Raw genomic sequence first — 25494 nt, forward strand, 5'->3', positions numbered from 1 at the left:
TCCAGGTGGTCCTTACAGGATTTCTACTAATGATGCACTGCTGAAAGTGAAAGAGCACATTTATCACCTTGCATGTTTAGTAGCAGTCAGTAATAAAGACCAGAGTGTTAGATTTGCTTCTTATCTCATACTATGTAAAGCAGAGCCTAGCAAATGCTTCACAGTTAGCAATTTACTGATTCAGGAATGTATTTTGTGTCCATGGCCAGTCTGCTCACTGCGTTGATTACACTTTGGTTATTTTAGAACTATTTGGCGAAAAAATGTAAAAAGAGGACAGTTTGCTCTCCAGCTACTGTGGTAACATTTCGGGAATGCAGTGCTGAGAGTTTATTAGGTGGGTTGAAATCCTTCGGTCTAAACCACAATCAATTTATTCCTGTAACGCTACTTCCTCATAGGTCATCATCTGTATGGATTAGACCTGAGACCTGGAGGTTGTTTAAAAACATGAATTTCTATTGCTGTTTCTGTTGGTTTAATAATAATCCAATAATAAATGATTCTAATCCCCTTTTTCTTTTCAAATGCCAGGCTATATTTTTTTTTACAAATGTAGACAGGAAAGGGGAAAAAACCTCTAATTAAAGAAAGTTAAAATCAGCAGGGCAGAAGTTCCTTACAGGGTTTAATATATAAAAGTATTCACAGGCAGGTTTGGGGTTTTTTTTCTATACCAAATATGTTTATTTTAACAGTTAGGCAGTAACACTTTTGGCTTTTCTGCCCCAGACTCCCATAGTGCCTCATATTCAGTCAGGGTAGCCTTTTCACACCACATCTACTGACCTTTATGGGACTGGCTTCCTGGCCTCTGAAAACCAGGGGCGGGGAAAAAAACCCAAAACAACCACCAAAAAAATCACATTCATTTCAGGCTGCTCCTGGTACAAGTGGCAGAGCAGCCTCACAATTTGCCTTCAGACTCCCCAGGATCTGCTCAGCCAAAACAGCCTGAAGGTGCGAGTTGCCCACAGCTGCTCCCCGCCGGCAGCCCCTAAGGACGTGGTCCGTCAAACCGGAGCTGGAGGCTCTCACGCAGGGCTCGTGCCTGATCAGATGTCCTCATTTTGGAAACTAGTACAGAGCAGTGGGAGGCTGCCAACACTAACTTCCTAAAGGTTAATACTTACAACTACATTTTGGCTGATATTTTCAAAGCTGCCTAAAGGGAATGGATGCCCAGTTCCCATTAATTTTAATAGGAACTGGGCAGGCACGGTCCTTATGAGGCTCTGACTATTTCAGCCCATTACTGTTGGTGACATAAGGTCTGATATTGCAGGAGGCTGATTACCTGCTGGGAGCACTGAAGCTAATGCAGCTCCTATATTTTGGCTTGAAAATTGAATATGCAAAATGCATGAAGAGTGTGGCTATGCTTACCATAAATAATGAGCTTAAAATGAAAGTGGTTCACATGGAAAGGGTCTAACCCAAAGCTTGTTACAAATGAGTGTTCCTGATTATTTCAGATATATACTGATTTAATACAGCGCGCACTTGCAGGAGTTTTCAGTAGAGGCCTTTGTGTAAGGGTTGCTCCAACCGGAAAGGAAGCTTCTAACCGGGTTTATCAATTTATTCCTTTTATTAGGAAATTGTATCAGCTTTTGAAAGGTTTTCAGTGCCAGTAAACAGTAACAGTAAAACAGATTTGGGTGGTATGTAATGATGAATGTTAGGAATTTCAAAACCTGCTCCATTCGTTTTCTCTACCAAACCTGACTACACACAACACGTGTAGACCACGTCCATTGTAATCACAGGTCATTTCTGATCATAGTTTCCATCCTGCCATGTGTTAATGAGCAAACTCAGCTGGGAAATCTGCAAACTCAAACTGATAGGCTTTGCTAGAATCCCCACTTGTGGGGACCAGGGGTCATTTGAAGAATGGAAGCCAGAGAGCAAGGCTATAATTTACTTAATTTGTGTTTGCAAATGCTGGGCTTTTTTTGCAATGACCACACAGAACTTACAAGCACTGTTTCAGAGGAGTAGTAGAAATGGATTCTGCAATAGTCCCTCATTATTGCTCATCCAGGGAAGTCCAGCACTGCCATCTCCGACAAATAGAACAGATTAAAAAAAAATCTAAGTCAATACTTACAATGGAGAATTAATTGGTTTCACTGCTAAAACTGATTTATCAGCATGTTATTGCAAATAAATGGATTAAAAAAAGATACCAGTGTTGGCCAACCAAACAATAAAATATTACTGTATCAAATAAAGCCAAACTGTAACTAAAGACTTCCAAATGCGACGAAACTTTTCCATTTATCTGCTTGGCAATTTTTCCCCTACTTCTTTTATTCATAAATTCACAACATTGGCAAAACATTTTTGTTTTAAAAAATTGCATTTCAAAAACCATCACACAACCCCCTAGACTTTACCCTTTAGTTAGTATGAAATGCAGCTGCCTGAAAACTAATGTAATTTGTTTGTTATAAGATATTTTTTTTTTGCTAGATTGAATCAATTCTTGCTATATTAAAGACAAAGCACATATGCAGTTGGCCGTGTCTCTAACACACGAATGAATTCTTATGAGCCTGCTCTACAGCTCTTTTTCTTGACTTATGTCAGTCTGCGGTACCTCCATTGTTCACCAGTGTGCTGCAGTGTTATTTTATCAAATAATACTAATTTCTTTGCCTTTTGTGAGTATGGCAAAAGACACTGGAAGTCTGCAAAACTAGCTGGCATCCCTACTGGGAAGCTGTTGCCAACCTCCTCTAAGAGTTAGGACTGTTCTTCTAATTTCCAACCTACATTTAATGATGGGGAGTTTATATCTATTAAATCCTCCACTGTTTTCTTAGCCTTTCTCCATTCCTGGTGCCCACACACTGATCTGACACCAGATTCATACTCCTTCATCATGCTTTGCTGCCCCACAACTCTTTTCTCTCAATAGAGGCTGCCCGTTCTCCTACACAGCCTGGCCTTTCTCCACACCTGGGCCCCCAATTTAATTCCCCTCCTTTTTTGAAGCTGAGTGGCCAGAACTGCACATCCATCCCAGGAAAGGACCCCTCACTGTGCTACGGAGAAGCACGACGCTTTTCCAGCTCTGCCACAAATTCCTCACCTGATTCCCCGCCTGACATTCGGATGAACCAAATTCATCACAGCACGCAGACAAACGAGAAATGAATAGCACCAGTGCAATAATGAGGCCAGGCCATTGCTGCTGAGCTGAATCCCAGAGGAAACACAACCTGTCAAAAACTGTATGGATTTTCTCCTTCGCTGCTTCGTTCCTGTGCTCTGTGGTTCAAAGCAGTGGTCTCCCTCCCTTCCCCCATACTGCTCGGAGCAATAGGTATCTGTGTCCCTGGATAACGACCTCACTAATGTGATACAAGTGTTCATTGTACTAATGGGCTTTATTTTTTTATTTAACAGGGACTACAGGTGCTTTTGTTTTAAAATGTGTTCATCCAGTTAGCAATTTTCAAGAGGAGGAAAGGAAATTTCCAAAGGAAATAGAGTTCATTTGCTATTTGCATAACGGTATTACATACAACCGCATTTGATGGTATTTCGTGGAGGGGTCTGAAGAAGAAGGAAAGGGCATTTTGTAATATTAAAACCAATACAGAGATATGTTTTCTGCTCTCATTTGAGTTAATGGGAGATTTGCCATTGTCCTCAGTTGGGACAGTGTCATTTGCTTCTCAACTTCATTCCTGAGTGATGGTTTGTGCTGATGTTTCACCTTGCTGTTTGTGAGTTCTGGGTGCATTAGGAAGATTAAAAAAAAAATGTACTGACCATGCATATGCATCTTGAAAACTCTGCTGTATGCTAGCTGCCTAGGAATTGTAATCAAAGGGAAATGATTACACAAGACCACATATTAAAAACAATCCATCTGCCTGCAGAAGAGGTTTTATGTACTAATGACACAGGGCAGAATGCTTAAATTGTAGAGCATAGCTCCTTTCCACACCGCTGTCTTTTGCATGATAGTTTCTAAAGGGAGAGGCAGCACTTTTTGAACATTATTGAATTTTGCCATACTACATCAGCACTTGTGCTTGCTTAACCTTGAGCAGTTATTGTAGTAAACTGAATTGTCTATGGAAAACCTTAAGTCCCAAAGAGGAATTATGCTTTCTTTGAGATACTGGATTAGTAAACCGTTTTCTGACACCTACGTATAGAAACCTGTTCCAAAATCTGCAGGCTATATATGTGCTGAATGGTACGCTTCCTCGGCACAAAGTCTAAGATTTGAAATAAATCCCTTGCTTGCAATGTACTTACTTGATTCCTAAATATAAGGCAATTCTGCAATGTTAATGCAGGAAAATCGCCCAGAACAGACTATGGGCTGACAAACTGCTGAGGGGTTTGGGTCCTACAGCTACCTGGCTGTATTCTGGGAGGAGGAACTGAAAATGTGTCTGTGATCAATTTTATGGATAATCAATTGTCTGAAATCAATTAAACACTTGTTGACTTGTCCGCCTCTAGTTGCAGTTACGAGATCAGTTCATGTAGTTGAACATAACAGAGAATCCCAGCGCTAAATTAGTGACTCTCCTTTGAACTCACTGCATCAATAAAAGGATTAACGATATGCATTCTTCTGACGAAGATTTGGTCATTGTCTCTTTAAAATTTCAGTGTGTAATAACTTCAGGTTCTCATTTCATAATTTAAAGAGAGCACACTATGTAGCAGCGTCTTCCATTTTTACTTAATCATATGCTTCTTTTGTGTTCAAATCCTAATCACCACATTCAAACCTTGTGAACAAGTTCCATGTTTATAGATAGAAAGTAGCTTTGAAAGAAAAGAAAAAAAATCTTAGTGCTCTGAAATACTCCAATCACGTATTGTCTATACTATATTAGAGATGCCTGTAGACAAGCAGCATTTCACAGCCCTGGTGCACTGAAAATACAGTATCCAATGCTGAAAAAGATGTATGACGTGAGATTATACAGAATTAGATATTTAGTAATATAGTCTTTCCTGGCAGAGATAGATTATCATCTGAATTACTGCACAGATTTGGCGCAAGGGGGCACAGCACAGATGCTAACCCGACCTTAACGTTTCTCTGAGCTCCTCTTGGCCACTGATTAGCTGAACGCTGGTCCCGTATATTCCCTAAAGACCATGAGCGAGGATTATTAGCTAGTCGCCATTCTGTTCATGTTCCTAGACTCAACAAACCATGTCCTCATTTTGCACAAACTAGCAGGTCTCTCTAGATTTCAAGAACCAGTTTACACCAGCTGAAAAATCTGTCTCTGGGTGTCAAACCACTTTCTGAATGCATTTTGAATGTTGTACTTGGACGGCACATGTGTGCTTTGTCGCTCAAGACACAGATAAACCCAATGTTTGTTTAAAGGCATGGTGTAAAGGTTTAAACCTTTTACTCCTGAGGCACCACACATCCTGTATCAGCTGGCAATATCAGTCCACACGAATGTAGTAAATGGTAGCAAAGCTCTTTCTCTCACTGCCTCGTTGCTGCTGCGCAGGGCAGCTATAGACCCGACTCCATACCTTGCAGTGACTGTGACGGATACGAATACATCAAGGGTCTTAAACACAGTCCCTCCTAGATATCCAGATCTTACTCTTCTGAGCTACTGCTGTGTTTCCCCCCAGGCAAAGCTTTTTGGCTCTGACACACTGCTGCTCACCCCAGCCTTGTGATCTCTTCTTGGACAGGCTTTTTCAAAGTAGTTCCTGAGATTTGGAAATCTCTCCCTCAGCACTACTGGATGCCCGCTTGTTGTGAGAGGAGCCTCCCTTAGCATCGCTGAAGTTTCTTCCCCCTACATCTACCACCCGCAGATTTGCAGGTCGGTCGCAGGGGGCTGCTGCCCCTCTTCTGGGCTAATCTGGGCTCTCTAAGCTAGATCCGCGTATGCAAAAACTGCAAAAACCCTTTCTTGTGGTTGTTCCCCATGTCTGGCCAGACAGCGTGCCCTATCCTTATGCTACCTGAACTCGCGGGGCTCACCTGTATGGTCCTGCCTCTGGCTTCACCCCTGCAAGGGAATTTTCTCTAATTTAGGCTCTCTTTTCCCACTCAGCTTGTGCTTCTTTCTCCCTGCCGTGCCTGGTGCACTGCCGTGACCAGCTGTGCTCCGTGCCTGCACTCCCTGCCTCCAAAACCCCTTACCAGGCTCTTTCCAGTCTTGTGATTAACACTTAATGCTACCTATAAGAGGAGAAAACTCCTACTGTTTTTCCATTTAGCCTCTAGCAGGATTATTGCAAGTATTTTAGAGAAAGGTTACTTTCCTCTGCATGGAGGTGAAGTAATTATATGTTCCTGTGTGTCTTCACACTGCTACGTGGCCGTGCCATTCTCTAATTTCACCATAAGGCTGCTGCTTGTGCACCTTGGTTGGCTGCGAGGGCTCTGCTCCCTCTGTGTCGGCACTGAAACCTGTCAGCTGGAGCCTGGAAAAATGACCACCCCTCCCACAGATGGAGATAGTGCCATGACTTATGGCTTTTCTCCCCTCTTAAGTAGAAAAAGAAAATGTTGGGGTTTTTTTTTTTTTTTCCTGCGGAAATTGGGATTTAAGTGAGCTCTCTGCACTTCATCAGGGGTGGATTAGACAGCTGTTCTATGGGCTTGATATTAGAAAGGGTGGTTGCTTTGCTATGCAGGAAACCGCAATGTCAATTGGAAAAGAAAGAAATGTAAGACATAGGTAGGGAGATAAATTATAGCTGAGATGAAGATGTACTCACATAAACCCACAGTCAGATGATCTCATTAGCTGCACCATCTTCACACCAGAAAGACATCATCATCTGTCTACTTCTCCCTAATGCCTGGCGGATGTTTGCATGCAGCACAAACAACGCAGCCCTTGCTGAGAGATGGGGAAGCGCCTAATTCGGCAGCCCTTGCTCCTGAACTTGGCCCAGGTCAGCTAGAAATCCAACCCAGAATATCCTCCCTGTGTACCTTAAACACTGGAAACACATACGTACCCATCTGAACAGCATTTTGATGTACTGCCCATGGCAGGATGACTCTACAGCAAGTGCACAGATACACACGCACAAACACACACACATATATATATATTTGTACATATTTTTGTTCAGGGAGAAGCATGCCCTCTCCGCTCTCCCCAGGTTGCTCCCTGATGGTCTGGGTTCAGGAAACGGTGCTGTGCTCTGACACAAAAGCTCACCCACCATCAGCAGGGTCAGGCACATACCTCCCCTCGGCTCCGTTCAGCCTCTGCCCTGCAGATTAGAAGGCAAACTGGTAATGAGAGCTGCTGCGCCTTGGTAAATGAACTAATTACTCTGCGTCGTCACTGCCAGTTTTGCTTTTGCTCCCCCTGAAGTCAGCACCTCTCAGGACCTGGCTGCAATTTCAGGGTGGCTGCAAGGGCACTTCAAGAAGATGTGTTTCTGGAAAAAAGCAAAGTCTTAAAATATTCCAGTACACAGTTGGGCTTCTCTCTCGTTCTTTTTTTTTTTTTTTCCTTTTTTGTAATAGTGCAGGTGATATGTTGTGACTTTTTTTGAGCTTACTAAATTGGTGTTAGTGGGAAACAGGTACATTTTTTTTCCTCTTTACAAATGAAGTCATCTGAATTCACCAAATTGAAAAAATACAAGTCTCCTGCTCAGTTCCAGTGGTGCTGCAGAAGGACAGGGCTATAGATTTTCCCAGGAGTGTGGAATAATTCACCAAGCCTGCTCGTTATTTATATAGACAGTGCATTAATAATATGGGACCCTGAGATCTCTTCTTATCTAGGCCGAAGCACAGCTAGAGGGATGAGAAGCTGACTCCTTGGATTTCAAAAAACATTTTTTCCCCCTTTCTTCAAGAAATAAGAATTGATTGAAAGCATTTTCACAGAGTGGGGAAAAAAAAAAGGCTTTCTGGTGATACCACCTAAAGTACACATTAGATAAATAGAAAACTATTGGCTTTGTGACTGTGAACCGTTCTCACTTGATGTAAGTCCTGATAGATACAGGATTATATCTAACAAAGCATTTACTAAGGACCTGACCCACAGTCAATAGGAGTCTTTCGTTTGACTCTACAGGGCTCGAATCCTGCACCGACTCCAGGGAGAGCCAGGATGTTTCTGTATCTCCCGTGCCCATCTCTTAGCCGGTCGAGCTAGGGTAGCACGGGTGGTGTGGGAGGACGCACAGGCTGAGCACCAGCTCGGGGACCTGCGAGGGGATATGCTACACCTCTACTGCAGGAACACAGCACTCTTCAGTTATGGATGCTCGCTCTACAAGAGGCATCTTATCTATAATTTAAAAAATAAAATAAATTAGCTCATGCCAACAGCGCGGCTGCACTGACTGTCTGCCCCAGGAGAGACGTACCAGGTACGACCTTTTCATTTGCAGGTCCTGGGTGAGAGAAAGGAGGGCAAACGCCAGCAAAGGGAACGTGTGCTGATGCAGGCTGTCCTCTCTCTGCTCCCACTGTTGCACATGGGAAAACAAGGATGGGCAGCACCAACCATCCCGTAGTGTGACAGAGTTGTGAGGGGGGTTCAAAGTCACAGTGCTCCCGATGGACATTAAGGCTTGTCGTCAGTTTGTTAATGCTGTCCTGACGAAGCCTGATGTAAATTCACAGGGCCGCATGGTGGCTAGTGATAGATAATCCTCAAACTAATAGGAAACTGAAGTATTTACATGCAGATTAATATTTCATATATCACAGAGTGATTTGAAACTTGATGTACCCAAAGCCAGTTTGGAAGAAAGGGAAATACGGGATTAATTTCATTTTATTGTTCTGTATCAGTGAGTGATTTCCCTTTCCCCTGAAGCATGACTGGTATAAAATAGGACAACAGCAGACCATGGAGAGGTAAAACACTAGTCCTGCTGCCTGAGAGCTAATGCTTCAAATCCTGTGTTGCAGACAACATGGAATCGGATCATCTCAGCTCTCTGCAGAGACCTTTCTTACAGGAATAATTTAGAGGCAGAGAAACTGCACAGCGTTTTAGTAGCACCTTCCTTTTTCCTCATTGGTTTTGACCAGTGTTAAAACCACGTCATTTCCTAAAAGCACTGGCAACATGCACAACCTGCATGAAAGTCCCTTTGTGACCAATTTCAAAAGCCAGTGCAGATGCTTTTCTGCTATTCCATACTCTGTGGTCCAACAAATTTCACAGATAACTGTGCAAGAAATATTGAGGTTGCCTCTAAAAGAGTTTAAAAAAGACTGGAAGAAGATCGAGGAGAAGGGAACAAAAAATTTAGGCATTAAAAACATGTGTGTCTGAGAGCATCATTACCCGCAACACAGTAAACTTCAGTATAGGGGAACAAATTATGTATTATTCAAAGGCCTCAAAGAACACATGGTCATAACCACCTACTAACTGTACAGAATGGTTCAATATCACCATAAATGATATGGTACAAAGCACATTATTCACAGCATAAAAGTGACAGTATTAAAATTATAAATCACTTATATTCCTATTACATTTTTATAACAATCATATGAAGTATTAGAACTGCAAGAATATTATCAGAACTTTTCTATTAATATTTCCTCAGTAACCCCACAGGCTCACTTGGCCTCTGTTCCTGCTCCTTCACACTGACTGTTTGTGACCAGCCCTGTTTACTGATATTCTGGAAGGAATGTGAGCAGCTGCTGCAAAATGCAGTGGCAAGTAGAAGTGTGTATCCTTACAGGGAATGGGAAACTTCCAAATAGGAGAATTTTCACATGTTTTGCTCTAGAGTGTACAAAAGGTAGAGATTCCCATGTCCAATCAAACATTCATGTCGTTTATACTGAGAACTAAAATGAACTGCTTAAAAAAACCCAAAACAACAAACCAAAACAAAGAAATAAAATAAATGAAGTGACCACAGGACTGTTTTGCTAATGAAAGCACCCAAAGAAAACTGCAAGTTATGTGTAGACAAGCCATAAAGAACAACCAAAAAAGAGACATAAATGTATTAATTAATTCGCTGCTGCCACTTGACCATAGCTGTACTCTAGCTCTTACAGCCAAATTTATTCACGCCGCAGAAGAAAATCTTAGCCTATTCAGAAAGGTGACATCAATTTTGCATGAAGATTAGGTCAATGAAGAATGAGAAGTGGACGTTACAGTCCTGACCTAAATATGACAGTGTTGGTATAACCTTTATATTTGATACTGTCACAACAATTTTGAAGTTATGAAAACCCATATGATGCCAAGATCGGGTAGAATCACCAAACCCGGAGCAGTCTGCAGCCATTTATTTGAAGAAAGTGTCTTGGGTTGTAAGAAAGCAAAAGCGAAAAGGCTTTTGAGGAGGCAGTGTGAATGCAAATCCCTCAATAATACTTAAATATTTTGAGAATATGCTGAGTACATCTAGAAAAGGTTCAAATAGCAATTTTAAAGGTATTTAAAAGTCACATTTTTTCATCAGGATTTCACTATGCTCAGTGCATTCCATACTGAAGAGGAAGATGGGGCAGGAAAAGAAAGCTCTGATGAAGTAATGAACAAGATTAAGAATATCTCCACATTATGCATGAAAAATAGAAGAAATCTTGGTCCCACTTAATATAAAAGATGTACTGGGAATGGTGAAAAATTCTAAAAAAGACAAATATCTATTTAAAAAAGAAATATTTGAGGGTTTTTTTTCTTTTTTTTTGTTTGTTTGTTTTAGTCAATTCTTTTAGTTTTATGTGGAATAACAGAAAACTAACTTAAGAAAAAACAACGAAAATTTTGGAGCCACCAACTGATCTTTATTCACAGAGGTGAACAGATTTTCTAAAGGATGTGGGCTTGACACTTGAAAGGACAATCGTCATGTGCCCACTGACCCTACCAGGAAGGTGCAAGAGGCATTGCTATAAAGGAGCAGAAGACGTTACTGGGAACATTTCTCTCAGATAACCACAGCACCAAAAGAAGAAATCGGTTAACAAAGACAAAGGAATAAAACCTCAACCCACAGGACAAATCGCACTAGCCATGCGACAGCCAGCAAGGGGACAAATCCCAGCTATTTGTGCTGACACCTGGGTGCCCTCATAGGCCCACAGAGCTTACTGCAGGGAGGAAAATTCATGGGCTTCTGAAACAAGGAAGACAAGCTATTTCTAAGCATAGTGGAGAGGGAAGGTGCAAATTCAGAAGCATGGCTAAAAAACCCTTGCAGAAATAGCCTGCACGTCACACAAAAAGTGCCTGCAGTAACTCAAAAATAAGAACGAGCAGGTCCATCAAAGTGTGAAGCTAGAGGGGTTGCATGCTAGTCTGAGCTGCAAACTCAAGTCCTGTGCTGGCCCCAGCCATCTCTGAAGTGTGTGGGCAGGATTGTAGATCAGGAGCTTGCTCTGATACCTTCAGGCAGCCAATGGACACGCTGTGTCCAACAGCATTGCTGCCGAGTAGGTTACTAACACAGGTCCCCTGCGCTCTGGAGGCAGAGGGGTGAGGACTCCCTGGACATGCTCAACACTGTTTTCCCCAGAAAAAGGGACCCTCTCAAGCTGCTGTAACACAAATGAAGTAAATCCATCTGGGACTTGCTCTGGAGAGGTATTTGGGCAAAAGGAGAAAATAATAACAGCCACGACAGAGAGCTGAACAGACTGATGCCCATGGTATGTGCTACTGCCAAGTGGCACGCAAGATAAATTGTAGGGAGGGAAGGGAGAGTTCAAAACCATCCTTCAAAAAAACCCAACCTTGAAGTCGTGAAGGGAATCATGAAAGTAAATGTGCAACAGAAGAGGCAAAGAAACAGAAACTGGCATCTCTGTTTCATGACAAGATTTGGGGTTTGTTTTACTCTCACTGTTGCTACATAATTCATTGGTGATTGAGGCAGGTTTTAGGACAGTGTCTACTGAATGAGCAGCAAGGAATAATTTATAACTTATGAGGCTGCCAGAGCCTGGCCTCAGTATACTTTTTTAAGATGAGGCCCAGAAGAAAAGGTTTGCTGGACTTGGCAGAAAGTGATGCTGGGGAAAACATGGCAACATCCCACCCTTCATAGTGTAAATAACACATAGTCAGCCTGAATTTCAGCTCATTCAGGAGGAGGACTGCATATGTGAGTCCTGTGTACCATGATGGTGTGTTACCCACGATGAGATCTCACCACAAGAGGACAAAAGGACCATTTATCACCCCTGATACTTATTAAAAAGGTTAAGCTGACTCCTACATATAATTGTATTCTCTCTTAAACAGAAAACAAAGCCAGCTCTCCACACAGTGCCACCCACGCAGCCCAGTTGTGTCCCGGAGCAATGACTGGTAGGAGTGAAAAGCAATGCAATCTCTCCACTGTAACATCAACTTAAACTGTCAAATCATCAGCCTTGATGAGGTGTTTTCTGATTAAATTGGACTTAGAAACACCAAAAGCTTGATTCTGATCCCATTATATCACAGTTTGGCCAATGGTATGAACACGGCAAGACTGAGGTTGAGCTTGTTTTATACATACTACTAAACAGCCGTCAAGTGGAGATGGCTCAAGGCAATAATCAACCACAGATGGGAGCCGAACTGCTAACATGGGATCTCCCAGTCCTTGTCACCTCTCAAAGGTGATCAGTCTGTTTGGGTGAGTATACTGTTGTACCTGAATGCCCATGGATTTTTAATTAATGGACCCAAGCAAGTTTTCTTAGTGACAGATTATGGCTTGAAATTGTATACAGTGTAAAAAACAGTGTGAGATTAAATGGTCTTAAACCTTTCACTACGGTAGGTAAAGAAGGTAAAAAAAAAGCAGATGAACTTCTGAAATGTCCTCAATGTACAAAAGAAATAGCAAATCCCAAATCTTTGTGTGAGTTGAAGTACTGATGTCAACGGGACTCCCATGGGAAGTTTTGGGAGCAGAACCACTAAATAGGTCAAAGTTTTAAGACAAAACAGGTCAGTATGTCAAAAGTCACAAAGCAAAGTCTGAGATAAAACAAAGGCCAAAGAAAATGCCCCTTCTATTAATTTTTACGAGCAGCATATTGGGCTTTTGAACCGTTTACCAGCCATCTACAAAAGAAGCTATGGGCTGACTACAACAACTGAACTTGAAAGGGGAAGACATCCCTTTGTAGTTCACGTTTGCTGGCTTTGAAGTCACTGCGAGTCTTACCAGTGACTTCAATGGGACTAGCTTTGCGCTTTTATATTAGCCATTGTTTTATCCTTACTCCTTTCAAAATTCCAGACAATAACATTTCTTTTTATTGTAATCCTGACAGAGCAATTAGGCTCCAGTCCACACCTGCACCCGACTTTTTTTCTTAACGCAGCATTCTTTGAGCTCCTCTTCTCTGAACAGAATTATGAGATCTGAATTAATGGTGTCTCTCTGCTCCAGCCGGTGCCTCTGTTTTTCATGACCTGCTGAAGAACATGAAATTCTTCAAGGCGTGTGCAGCTGATCTTTGGTTAAGACCAGCTGTAAGTTTCACCTACGGTTTTACGAGTGTGCTTAACAGAAAAAGAAAAGCTTCTTTTTATCAGGGTAATTAAGCAATAACAGAATGACAGAATGTGGATTAAAGCGTAATCATTCACAGGTGCATTCGTAGTGTGTTTTTAGTCACGAGTTCAGAAGCTGAATCGTATTGCCAGTGTAACAAGCTATGAAATACTGCCTCAAAATTTAAAAATTTGAAAGTATTTTTTGAAAAATAAAACATTTTCTTTATATCTTAAATATATAAATTGGATACACACACACCACAAATCCTTGCTGAGAAAATAGGAGGTTTCCATCCCTCCAAGGCACCCCCAATCTCTCACCTTTTTGGGGCAGAATGTGCAAGCCTCAGAGCTTTGTCTACACAATCCTCCAGTCCACAACACCCACCAATACTGCTGTCTAACTTTGGGCTACAGCGGGACCAGCCCCTGCTCCCTCGCCAGTGACTTTGCAGCACGTGGTTGAGGAAAGGTACCCAGAACAAAACATTTCTCCCAGTTTGCTTGTACAGCTACCCCCTCTCACTCGCTTGGGGGGAAGCTGAATGCCAAATGACAGACCCAAAGGGGAAACATTGGGTGCTTCCAAAACCTGTGGCTACACCACCACCCCTGGAAGCCCAGCCATGGGAAGGGTGAGGAGAGCCCAGGACAGAGGCCACCTCAACTCCAGCTGAAACAACTCCTGGCTTTTTGAAGCACCTTTGGGCTGCGAGGTGATATAAATATTGGCACCAGACCTTTACCATAAAGAATAGCAAGGGATTTTTTACGAGATATTCTGTTTCACAAAGCTGCTGCACAGAGGGATTCTGCAACACGGAGCAGCTTGTTTGGGAAGGGTAACTAATGGGATTAGTACCACTTACTCCCCATCTTCTTATGGAATTTATATTTTGCTAAGCACTTCCAAGCTGCGGCTCTCTCCCCGATTGCTGCATGGTTTCACCCTGCAGCGGTGGCAGGGGAGCCCCAGGGAGGAATACACCCTGTGGAGCTAGACCTGATATGAAACCCAGACACAAAACACATGGTGCTTTACTTTCAGCAAAAAAATCCCCACGGCAAGAAAAAGCACTTTGTCTTTCAAAAGACAAAGATGTTTTCCTAGCTTTCTGTAATGTTTGTTACAGGACAAGACCACAGGATTCATTTCATTATCTTTTTTGCCACTGACTTTTCAAATGGCTAATTAAATCAAAATGAATGGCTGTTGTCCCTTGAAATATTTATGAATCAAAACTAATGTGGCACCGGGGGGACCCTGTGAAGTGTCACAAGGGATAATTTTGTCCAGTTATTTATTAAGGGCTTGATCCTGCCACAGAATCTGTTATACTTACCTAGGCGCCTGCACTGAATGCTATACTCTCGTTTTTGTGAGGAAATTTTAACGTGCACAAAACCACGCACTAAAGTAGCAGGCAAGGTGGTATAAATGTATGCTCATACTTACAGATTTTTCTGCTTTGTTAAATAGAGAACACAGCAAAGTTCCTATGCATAATGTACAGACTTCAAGCTATTTACTGGATGGTACACAAACAGAGACATGTATACAGGAGGAGCTACTTGCCATCAACACAGGAAGGTCTGTTTCTTGTAGTCCCAGCCACTTTCCCAGGTAGACAGGAGCATTTTACTGTTTGTGATCTTTCCTCAATTCGATTCTTATTGCAGCATCTGTGTGCTGCTATAACTTCACACGTTCCTCCTTCTGGCAAAAAAAAAAAAAAAAAAGAAAAAAAAGAAAAAAAAGAAAAAAAGAAAAAGAGAATATTGACACTCTGATTAGGAAGAGCAGCAGTGGCTAATCAAAGCACCCAGGCATGCTCCTGTCTGTCTCTGCACAGCTTCTATACAGGTGGGATTACAATGTTATTTCTCCCATTATGTGTGCTCCTGACTAAGCCACGTACTGCTATACTTCAGTTTTAATAGAAAATGCAGATAAATGTCCCTTTACAGTAGATATAGCTTGCCTGTTTTGTATTAGAAGCTTCTCTGACATCAGCAGAATTTTTGGCCTAAAAATGACTGTGTCAAGGTCTGGGCCTGAAGAAATGCAAGTAACATACTACAGTAAATGTGCAACAACTGATGGCTGATTTTATGCTTGTAATATTGGAGGCCTCTTCCCCCAAATATTCTCTTGTACAAGGACAGGGGCTAAGGCAATCTACCTAGAAATAAGCTTTTTCTCCAAATATTTGGTTCTATACCAGTACTCAGCCCTGAGTAGATAACAATCAGCCTCTGCAAATTAGAGGATGGTCCCACAGCACTTCCCTTTGCTACCCCACTCACTAAATTGGCAGTTTTAAGGGCAGGAAACATTCCCGTTGTGTACAAGATCACCAGGCTTGATTTGTCTTTTCCCTAATTGTTCTTTATGAACATTTGCAATAGTTTGATTAGGTGGAGAACACAAAGGAGTGATAGACAGATAGATGGTGGCTTAAGGTTTATGAATGCTTGGTGTTTGAGGCATGCGTTACCGCCAAAATGAAGCGTCAGGTGTATTATTCCCATTCACCTTAGCAGTGCGGTCCAAGGATGAGGCACCACAGTGGGCTAATGCACTGCCCAAGTAATTTCTTGATTCCTCAGTTCAGGTTGTATTTAGCACATAATCACCAAGTATTTAATAGCATCAGTATGTTCCCCACAGATATTTGGCTACTTTATGAAATTGTGGCGTAAATTTGGCAGGATTTCTTTAAACTTAGCACAAAACATCGTGCACAGCCTACTAAAGAGCAGGATGTATAAGAAGGTTTTTTGGGTTTGCTAGAGACACATGATTACTTTACGCCACTATGAAACGCTAACTTGTACTTTTACTGTAGCATAAAAAGCATTATGCCTGTCTTTGGCTTTCACTCCTTTTGAATCAACTTTGAGAGCTGTTGAACACTACAGTAACCCTGCAGCCAGGTGGGAGAAGCAGCGGCATGGAGATGCTGATCCATGGCTGGCTGTGAACAAGGGATCTTGGAAGAGGTCTGGGAGTCCAGCGGCATCTCCCTGCTCAGGAGTGAGTCCTGTTACCTGGTGATTCTACAAATGGGGCATTTCTGTAGCGAAGCACTGGGGTAGATGGGCGGGGAGGAATCTCCCTTGACTATATGTTGTTAAGGTCATATGGTGGTGTGCCATCAGGTGTACCCGCAGTATTAAGTGGTACAACAACTACCAATGAACAGGGGCTCCGCAAATTGTGGAAATGTTTTACAATATTAAGTTTTCAAACCACTGACCTTCTAGGGTGAGTCAGTGGATGAAAGCCCATGAATGTCCATTAGGGTAAATGAGCTTAGGTTGTTGTGTGGCCATGGGGTTAAGCACTGATGAGTTTGCAAGCGCGAGACAAGACAAACTCAGCAGTAAATATTTAACTCATCTGGAGAGAAATGCTGCTTCATGTATTAGTTATTAGGTGCATTTGGCCTGCTGACACAAGCTTTTTGAAAGCCACTAGGTGCTACAGAAGAGAGATCCCAACAATTCAGAAAGCCATCATCTGACAAATGGTCTTTTAAGTGTCTCTTAGGAGTAAGAGGAATTGTGACAATCAACTCAGCCCCAAATGCTTGTATTTTTCTATGAAGTAATTCTTCAGATAAACTCCCTGTTCCCCCATCCCAATCACATTGAAAGCACTGAAAAGATTCTCTTTGGTTTAATTCATCTTATGTTCATGCCCTGAGAGAAGAAAGATTTGTGATTTTATTGATTGCAAACTCAACAATAAAGATAATGTACGCAGTAATAAGCATTTCTAATTTTAACCTACATAGACTGTGTGGTAAATATCTGTGAATAAGCTAAATGCTTAATTTTCTCTATTAATTTGCTGTATGAGTACTAATAACCACATGAGCTAGTCTTGCTTATTTGGTTATCTATTCAAAATAATAGGTTGTGGTGGATGAGCTTTATAACACCTTTAATTGTTATGTGGAAGCTCAAGTTGCCGCAGCAATAAAGAATTTAACTCAAAGTGTATAGTTGTTTAGGAGTGGCAAAACATAATGAAACTATAAAAGCAATCAAAAAATACTGGTTTTTCCCAGTAGACAGTTAAGTACATTAATTGGAACTTTTATCTGCATGGACTATAACTGCGATGCAAATAATAATAATAATAATAACAGCAATAAAAAGACCTTTTCCGGTGCTGACATAGAAAAAAAAAATCCATCTCACATGGAGAAATTTATGCATGTTACACACCCTGTTTTACCAGAAAATTTCTTATGTGAGATCAGATTTTTCCATTAAAGCACATTTAGCCTTTGAGTGATTACTGGATAGCATTGCATGCAATGTGTTTTGCTGGTATATATTTTATGAATCATACACATACATGTTAGACTTTTAGAAAGCCACATATAAAATGGGAATAGACGTACCCAGACAAATACAAACGGACACAGTGAGACTAGGAAAAAACCTCATTGAAAATCACGCTCTTGATTACATTATTCACAGAAATACATATACCGCAAATATACTGGAGGGGAGATTCAACTTAAAACTCTCTTTCAGCTGTACAAATGAGGAAACAAGTTAGAGCGGGGAGAGGAACATGAATCAGTCCTCAGTTTCCACTAAAAAAAATTTAACATGTTGAGATGTATTTGTGAAGTACCTTTTTATTCTGTGATTTTTTTAATTTTTTTTTTTTTTTTTGAGGAGAGTTAGGAAGAGCACCAAGAAATGCTGTAATATCAATATCTGAGGACTTCTGTGCCTGAGCCAATGATTTTTTTCTCAGTGGTTCTAAATTATGGCAAGACCTGGTGAGATGTTACAGTGCTGGGAGTCCTGAAAAAATCTGAATTATTGACCTAATAGGCTGTGAGTGCAGCAAAAGTTTAAATCCTCGTCACAAAGAACAGAAATGTCTTTTTTTGGAAGTTTATGGTCTATTGAGCTAAGGTAGCTCTGGCTTTGTTTCCACAATAACAGCCTCATCCAACTCATTGAAGTCAACAGGGGATTTGACATTGATCTTAAAAGTAAGTGTCTTCCGTACGTTCTGTTGACAGTTACATTTCATGAAGTGGCTGCTTTATCCATCCAGTAAGAAAGAGAAGCTTATGGTTTTTTAATTCCCTCCTGCCCCCAGAAAATAAGAAAAAAGATCAGAAATGAAATAAGAACTTGCAAATCGGGAATAGCTTTGCTCTTTCCTCAAGAAGCTTCGGAGGTGAATGAAAATGTCCTAAGGGGACTTAGATCCTCCTCACTCCAAACATTAGCAGGTAATTAGTAAGAACAGCTGACCCTTTCTGAGTGCTCAGTTCACAGGATACCCTGAGCTTTGCACGAAGGAAATGCGATGACTACCAAAGCAAGAGGGACAGAATTGGCTGCTGGGAAGGATTCTGGGCTGTTGAAGATGGCAACTAAATGTCTGTGGCAATACGGCTCTGCTTACATTTCCTAGCCTTTCGGAAATCTTTGTTCTTCATGGGCTTAAAATACAAAACTGTAGAAATTATCTATCGTTCTTACTGTAAAACAGGGACAACTGTTTGTTACACCTGCAAATGGTTTAATTCTAATTGGAGGACACTAAACTCCTGAAAACACGTTCATTTTTATTTCTATTATAAAGCCACCTAGAGTTTACACACTGCAGAGTGAAATATTTTATCATAAGTATGAACCTACTCTGGGTGGCTGTGATTTAAAATATCTAATCATCTATAGGGTCTGAGTGCTTGCCTGGCAGAAGCCAAAAAGCCATTTTCTAGTCATCTCTGTTTTTTATATCTCTAGCTGAGAGGTAATAATAAAAGCATATTTTGCGCTTCAAAATTATAACTCGCCTCTGTATTCTAGCCAAGCCTGAACTTATCAGTAAACAAACATAAAAAAGGCAAACAGCAGTACTGATTTGTGTTATACATTGTGGAAGTCATTAACTATGACTCAGGTAGCAAAACTTATACGTTCTCTCTTTGACAGTGATGACAATTTAATAGTATTTGACTCTGCTGAGTTACATGGAGCATCCTGCAGCAATGAGAGAGGTTGTTTATCAAAATGATAAACATGTTTTCATTTCCTCCTTGGCTGCATGTATGTGATCAGAAGTCTAAGGCCATCAAGAATTCACTTATTCTGGCCACCAGGCAGACATTAAGCTATTCAGGACCATCTGTGCTTGAAATGAGTTCCACTTAATGGACCTTCCTAGGGCAGGTCACTCATAATGAATGCATGTGTGCATGAATGCATGAGCAAAGCACCGCTTAGGTGAGACTTCTTGGATTGTTTGGCGGAGGCACAGACGGTTGATAGATAAGATATGCCTTTCTTTTTGGGGTCATACGCCCAGTGATTTTAGAATTCAGATCCTCTGTTACATTTGCTTCTATCTCATTGTCAATGCACCACGCGACCTAATCCAGTTGAAGGTTGTTGTAAGAACTTGTTCATGTTACTCTCAAAAAAAATAGTGATACCCAAACAACTTTATAGGCTTTGCTGGGTAAATTCTGCCCTCTGTTACACTGTAAGCCACCCACCACGGGAATATGAGCAAAGGAAATCATATGGACCAATTCTATCAACATTTCCAGAGAGTTCATTAGAACTATTACTGGTTTTCCGAGCTCTGTTTATTTATAGAGCCTCAGCTAGACAGACTGTGTTCCAGCGTTGCCATCCTGTTTGGGGTCACATAGCCAGTGATGTTCTTCTGATAAATGTTTAAGCATGTGCAGATGTTGTTAGACTTAGGAGATCACAGAAAACTTTAAACAGAATTGAAGTTCTTTAGACTTCAAGCAAATGTTTAACAACATGACAGTAAAAACAAAAATCATCAGACACTTGAAGGCTTTCTGAAAAAGTGCCTACAGAAACTAATGGGTAAAAAAAAATTTGCACCCTTGCCACCTCATGTCTTTATACAAACATCCTAGAGAAGGAAAAGGCAATCCTGTGACAGCCATTTTTACATTTGCTAAAAAGAATTCAGATTTGGGGGCTGCAGTTTGAAGAGTTTGCAGTTTGAATAAGCTTTGGAAACTTCCCAGATGTAATTAATACATTCATAAGCTCTAATCAAAATGTTTATGCCAGCTAATGTGCCAGAACTACAGACTACACTGTGCTCAGGGAAAAATACTATACTTTATTTTACTTTAAGAAATAATAAGCCACTACTCTGTTACATACACAATGACACTTTTGCTTCTGACAGGAATATGTAACAGATGGAAAAACAAAGTCCCATGCTACTCCACGAGCCACTTCATAAGTGAACAAATAAAAGACTCCTCGCAGCCACAGTGCAATCACACTCCAATTTTTTGTTTTACATATAATCCGCTGACACCGTGTATCTGCTCCAGAAGGAAAAGGATCAAGCTTACAGGATGCATTTCTGCACACAGAGGAGCGTGCATTTCTGTGCATGGAGTGTGACAACGGCTGCAGAGCAATCGGACAAGGCTTAGGGGATTTACTCATTTCTGTAAGGTCAAGGCTAACTGCACCTCAGCTGCCAGAGTGCCATCAGTTCCAGTGAAGTTACAAAATAGCTGAATTTGGCCCATGAACTTTAAGTAGCACAAAGGTACCATCGAAAAATGGACCCAAGTATAAAAAGTTAGCATTAAGCCACAGTTAATTCTTTGCCATTATGGTAACTGATACAAATAGATTCATGAGCTACTCATTATATATGGAGTTACAATAAGTATGGGAATTTGTAATGCACTGCACATGCTCCACAAGCCTCCTGGTTATATACTGGGGATTTTTTTGCGCAGTGGATCAGAATAGACTGCAGTGGTCTGTTTCCTAAATTTATATTTATATTTTCATTAATATTCAGTATTTTCATTGTTCATTATGTGGGATATATATTATTTTCAGTTTGGGAAGGCTCTATGCAACTGCAGCAGCATAAGCGATTCCCGCTGTGGGTCATTAAGTTTTAGGTTGGGATATTATTTTCTCAAATGTTGTTGCTATGAAAGGGTTCTGGAGACACAGCGTACCTCCTCTAAAGAAAACGCTATTTGTTTACAAAAGACCAGAACAAGTAGTTCCATGAGGAGTGCGGCTAGCGAAATTTGGTTTCCCGTGGATTTGCATCTTGTGGTTCATTTCGAACTCCTATTTGAGCTTCTTCCGATGCCTAGGTCACTCAAGAGAGTACTCACGGAGATCACAGCTCAGCCAGGAGCCCACGGGGTCTTTTCCTGGGGGGTGGTGAAACATTCCCGTTCGGTTCAGGCCCCGATTCCTGTATCTCTGATATAGCAACCCTATTTCTAGTAAGACCAGAAATGTTATTTTCTTGGTTCGTGTTGACCCACTGCACGCATGGTCAGAGTCAGGAGAAGAACTGCTGGACAAAGCAGGCCAGCTACAGCTGGAAATTATTTTTGTACTAATCCATAGTTTTCATTGATTCTGGAGTCAATTCGTAAGCTAAGAGGGGCAATATGCATTCAGCACAGGCATCTCTAGTTATTTACGGTGCTATAAGCTAATTTTCTAACAGGAGTTTCAACAGAAAAGGTCATTTCTATGAAATGAAAGTTTTCTACAAAAACCCAAACTGAAAGAATTTCTAGAGAAAAATATTATCTTTAAAATATTTTGTTCAGCAGAATGTTAATATTTCATTTGAATACTCCTTTTTTTATTTTATTTGTATTTTAGTTTCCATTCAGCGTAATAGGGGAAGCAAGGGTAGGCAAAGCTCTAATTAGCACATGGATTTGTAGTCTTTTACAACTTTCTACTAATGCTCTCTGCCATCAGCCACAGGAGGCTTTTTATCCGAGAGATTTACAGATTCTTATACTTACACCCAGAATAGACTCTGATTCTGAAGAACCCATTTATTCGCAGAAATTAAAAATAAGTATTTTTTTGTAAAGGAGAAATGGTACGGATTCTACTCTTGAATTCACAAAGAAAACCCAGAGCACACCAGTGTATGAGATGTGGGTGGATCTAGGGCAGGCTTATGGATTTCCATATCAAACCAATATACACACTAGAGAATAGGTCTTTCTACTAAAGAGCCTTGCAAATTGATCTCCTGAGAAATTTGCACAGGACCTTATTCTTATGCTTATTTAAAAAAAAAAAAAAAAAAAATCTCTTAAAGATGAATCAAAGGAAAAATGGTATCCGGAAAAACAAGGCAATCTCCTAGCAGCTACTGCCTCTGGCACATTGCATCTCAAACGGCAGCGCGATAACCAGCGTCGGCTGAGGCACTCAAGAGGACAACAGGGCAAGAGTGGCTGGAGAGGAATGCTGATGAGGAATTCGCTTCTAGCTGTTACTGACGCAGAGTTACGGGTAGTTTTAATTATGATTTTGCATGCACATATACAGTATACACGCACACACAAATGACAGAGTTCATGAGCAAATGCCACCTATTGTGTGTGTATGGTGTCCCTGGCAGGCAGCGGTGAGAGCAATCAGGCAGAGCTGCCTGCAGAGGACCACGCACGTACCCCATATGTTTGACTGCTTTTTTTGTCACGGGGAATATTGAAAGTGAATTGTAATAGGTACTATTAGCATTCTTGTATTGATGGACTACAAAAACAGATATGTAACCCACGAGGCAGCCAAGAATCAAATGTTCTCTTAGTGGGGATCTTCAGTCTTTTAATGAGATTTTTTTACTTCAAAGGGAGATCAACTTAAAGTAACTTTCAGAAATGGAGGTTAGAAATTAGAAGCTGTGGTAGGATTTACAGCTCTGGGATGCCATTAAGAGATGTACACGAAGAGGCAGGACTTTGAAAATTCAGATAGAGAAGAACGTTATTTTTGAGAAATAGCTTAAATTCCATATCAAAAAGTAATAGACATTATGACTCTAAATTTCATTGAATTTCAGTGAGATATGACACTCCTAAAGGTCTATATCAGTTGTAAATGAGATTTCTTGGTCTAAATGATGCAGGCCTAGTACAGCTGAGCATAAAATCTGGAAGTATCTTTAAAAAAAATCTTGCCCTCAGTTAATTGGGTTGTTTGGAAAATTTAATATTTGATATGTCAGAGAGGATTAAAAAAAAAAAAAGTTTGGGCAAAATAGATATAATATGCTTGCATTCAACCAGTGCTCCTCCTATAACTTAAACTGCAGGCGGCAGTATAAACTGGAGATTAAAAAGACCTACTATGCGATTCCGATCAGTGCTTCACAGCTGCACAATTCTTCCCCATAACAAATTTTCTAGGTAACAAAGCTGTAGAGAAATGAACATTGCTGGTGCTGAACAGAAAGGAACATTAATATCCTAAATTGGCATCTCTAGTTCCTTGCCAGAGCACAGTGAAAATCCAAAGTGGAATTAGGCCTGAAAACATCCTAACAATAAAATTTGGGTGACCCACAGATTATTGTTCTTGGGGCCTCAAAATGTTGTTCTTCTAAATGCTGCCAGCAAAAGGCATCCAAAGAATGGATGTTAAGTTAAACGAGTCTTAGAAAAGACATATAATGAAAAGATAGGATAACTCTCTTTTCAGACGGAATAATTAGGCTGGTCAGAAATATATGATTTAGGCACAGCTGCTGATGAGATATGAATATAGAAGTGTGCCTGGAAAGTAGTTACTAAGAAAGGATTTAGAAATTATTCTATGTCAACCGTGCGAGCACTGTTTGGTCCCTGCCAGAGTCTCGCTCTTGCCCAACAGGCGTTCCCCGAGCACCTTGATGTTTCCAGATCTCTAAAACTGCCTAATCCTTTTATTAAATGCCTTTATCTTCAGCCTACTCTCCAAATTGGGAAACTGTATTACTTTTCCCATTAACCTCAAAAGAGACTCAAAATTGCTTATTACACTCATAACGTATCCTTTATTGTTTCATACGATACACGAAAATCTCACACTTTTAGGGTTTCTGCTAAATATTCATAAATAAATCTAATGATTACAGAGAAGATTAACAATAACCAACTTTAAAATCCAGGCTTTCAGTCAAGACAAGATGATGCAGGGATCTTAAACTCTTGTGGAAAAGCAGAACAACGCTGTTCTATACAGTTTGTCTTTTGATATGATTGCCGAGATAAATTCATCCCCAGATAATTTTATCCACTAAGGTGATTAGCCTATGGAGAGTCCATGATGTGTTTACTGAGCAGGGTAACATAGTTTATGGTAATGCTCTTGTCATGCTTTATAAATGTGTGAGGTGGTTTTTATGAAGTAGGTAGATAAGGGGTGGTGAAAGTAATGTGATCCATAAAAAACGTACAGTGATGAAGAGCTAGGATTGCAGAGATACTATAGACAGACTGATATAGAGAATTATAACCAGTGCAGAAGCTGCATTAATCTTCCAAAGAATGGCAATAAATAAAATAACAAGGAGGAATGGGACTAAAAGAATTGGCCAATGTATAAAACTGAGATGTTAGGGTGGGATCAAACTGTAGATGCTTTAAATGGGATCTCTTACAGATAGGTTGTCTTGCTATAGTGGCAGTGCCATTTTTGTCAATGGGGTTGACCACGTGTTAACAAAATCCACGAGAAGGAAAACAAAGGACCATAAGTTACAGCATATGTAATGAAAATGTCACTGTACAGGTGCTGTGTGCCACGAGCAGCAGCAGTAAATTCTACAGTCTGCTGCAGCTAAGCAATGTCAAGCAATCATTTTGCAGTCATTTTTCAGTGGACAAGTGTGCACATTATCCCATCCCATATATTCCTCGAGTCATTCACACCGTGACCACCAGCAGCTGGTCCTACATTTGAGTAGAAAACGATACCTTTGCCAGGAACTGACTGTACAGTGGTACAGAAGGACAGAGGATGGAACTGAAGGAAGAGAAGCAATCAGTTTTTGCATAGAAAGCATTCTACATCCCATACATTATCCATAGCAGAAGAATCTGGTAGTCTCCAGCCTAAGGAATTTATAGCACACTCATTACTGAACCTTATTTAGCTTCAAGCACAGTCAAACCCTTCAGTAAATGTTACAGAC

General features: G+C 40.8%; 1 protein-coding gene across 1 annotated transcript in view; it reads right to left on the minus strand.

The window, feature by feature from the left end:
* TAFA1 (TAFA chemokine like family member 1) overlaps positions 1-25494 on the minus strand; it is a 228561-nt gene that overhangs the window by 34362 nt on the left and 168705 nt on the right. Inside the window, exon 3 of the mRNA XM_054838181.1 lies at positions 15061-15201. Within this exon, the coding sequence (XP_054694156.1) occupies positions 15061-15201 (141 nt within the window). The remainder of the gene's footprint in view (positions 1-15060; positions 15202-25494) is intronic.

The sequence above is a fragment of the Grus americana genome, chromosome 11 (assembly GCF_028858705.1).
Source record: "Grus americana isolate bGruAme1 chromosome 11, bGruAme1.mat, whole genome shotgun sequence".
NCBI lineage: Eukaryota > Metazoa > Chordata > Aves > Gruiformes > Gruidae > Grus > Grus americana.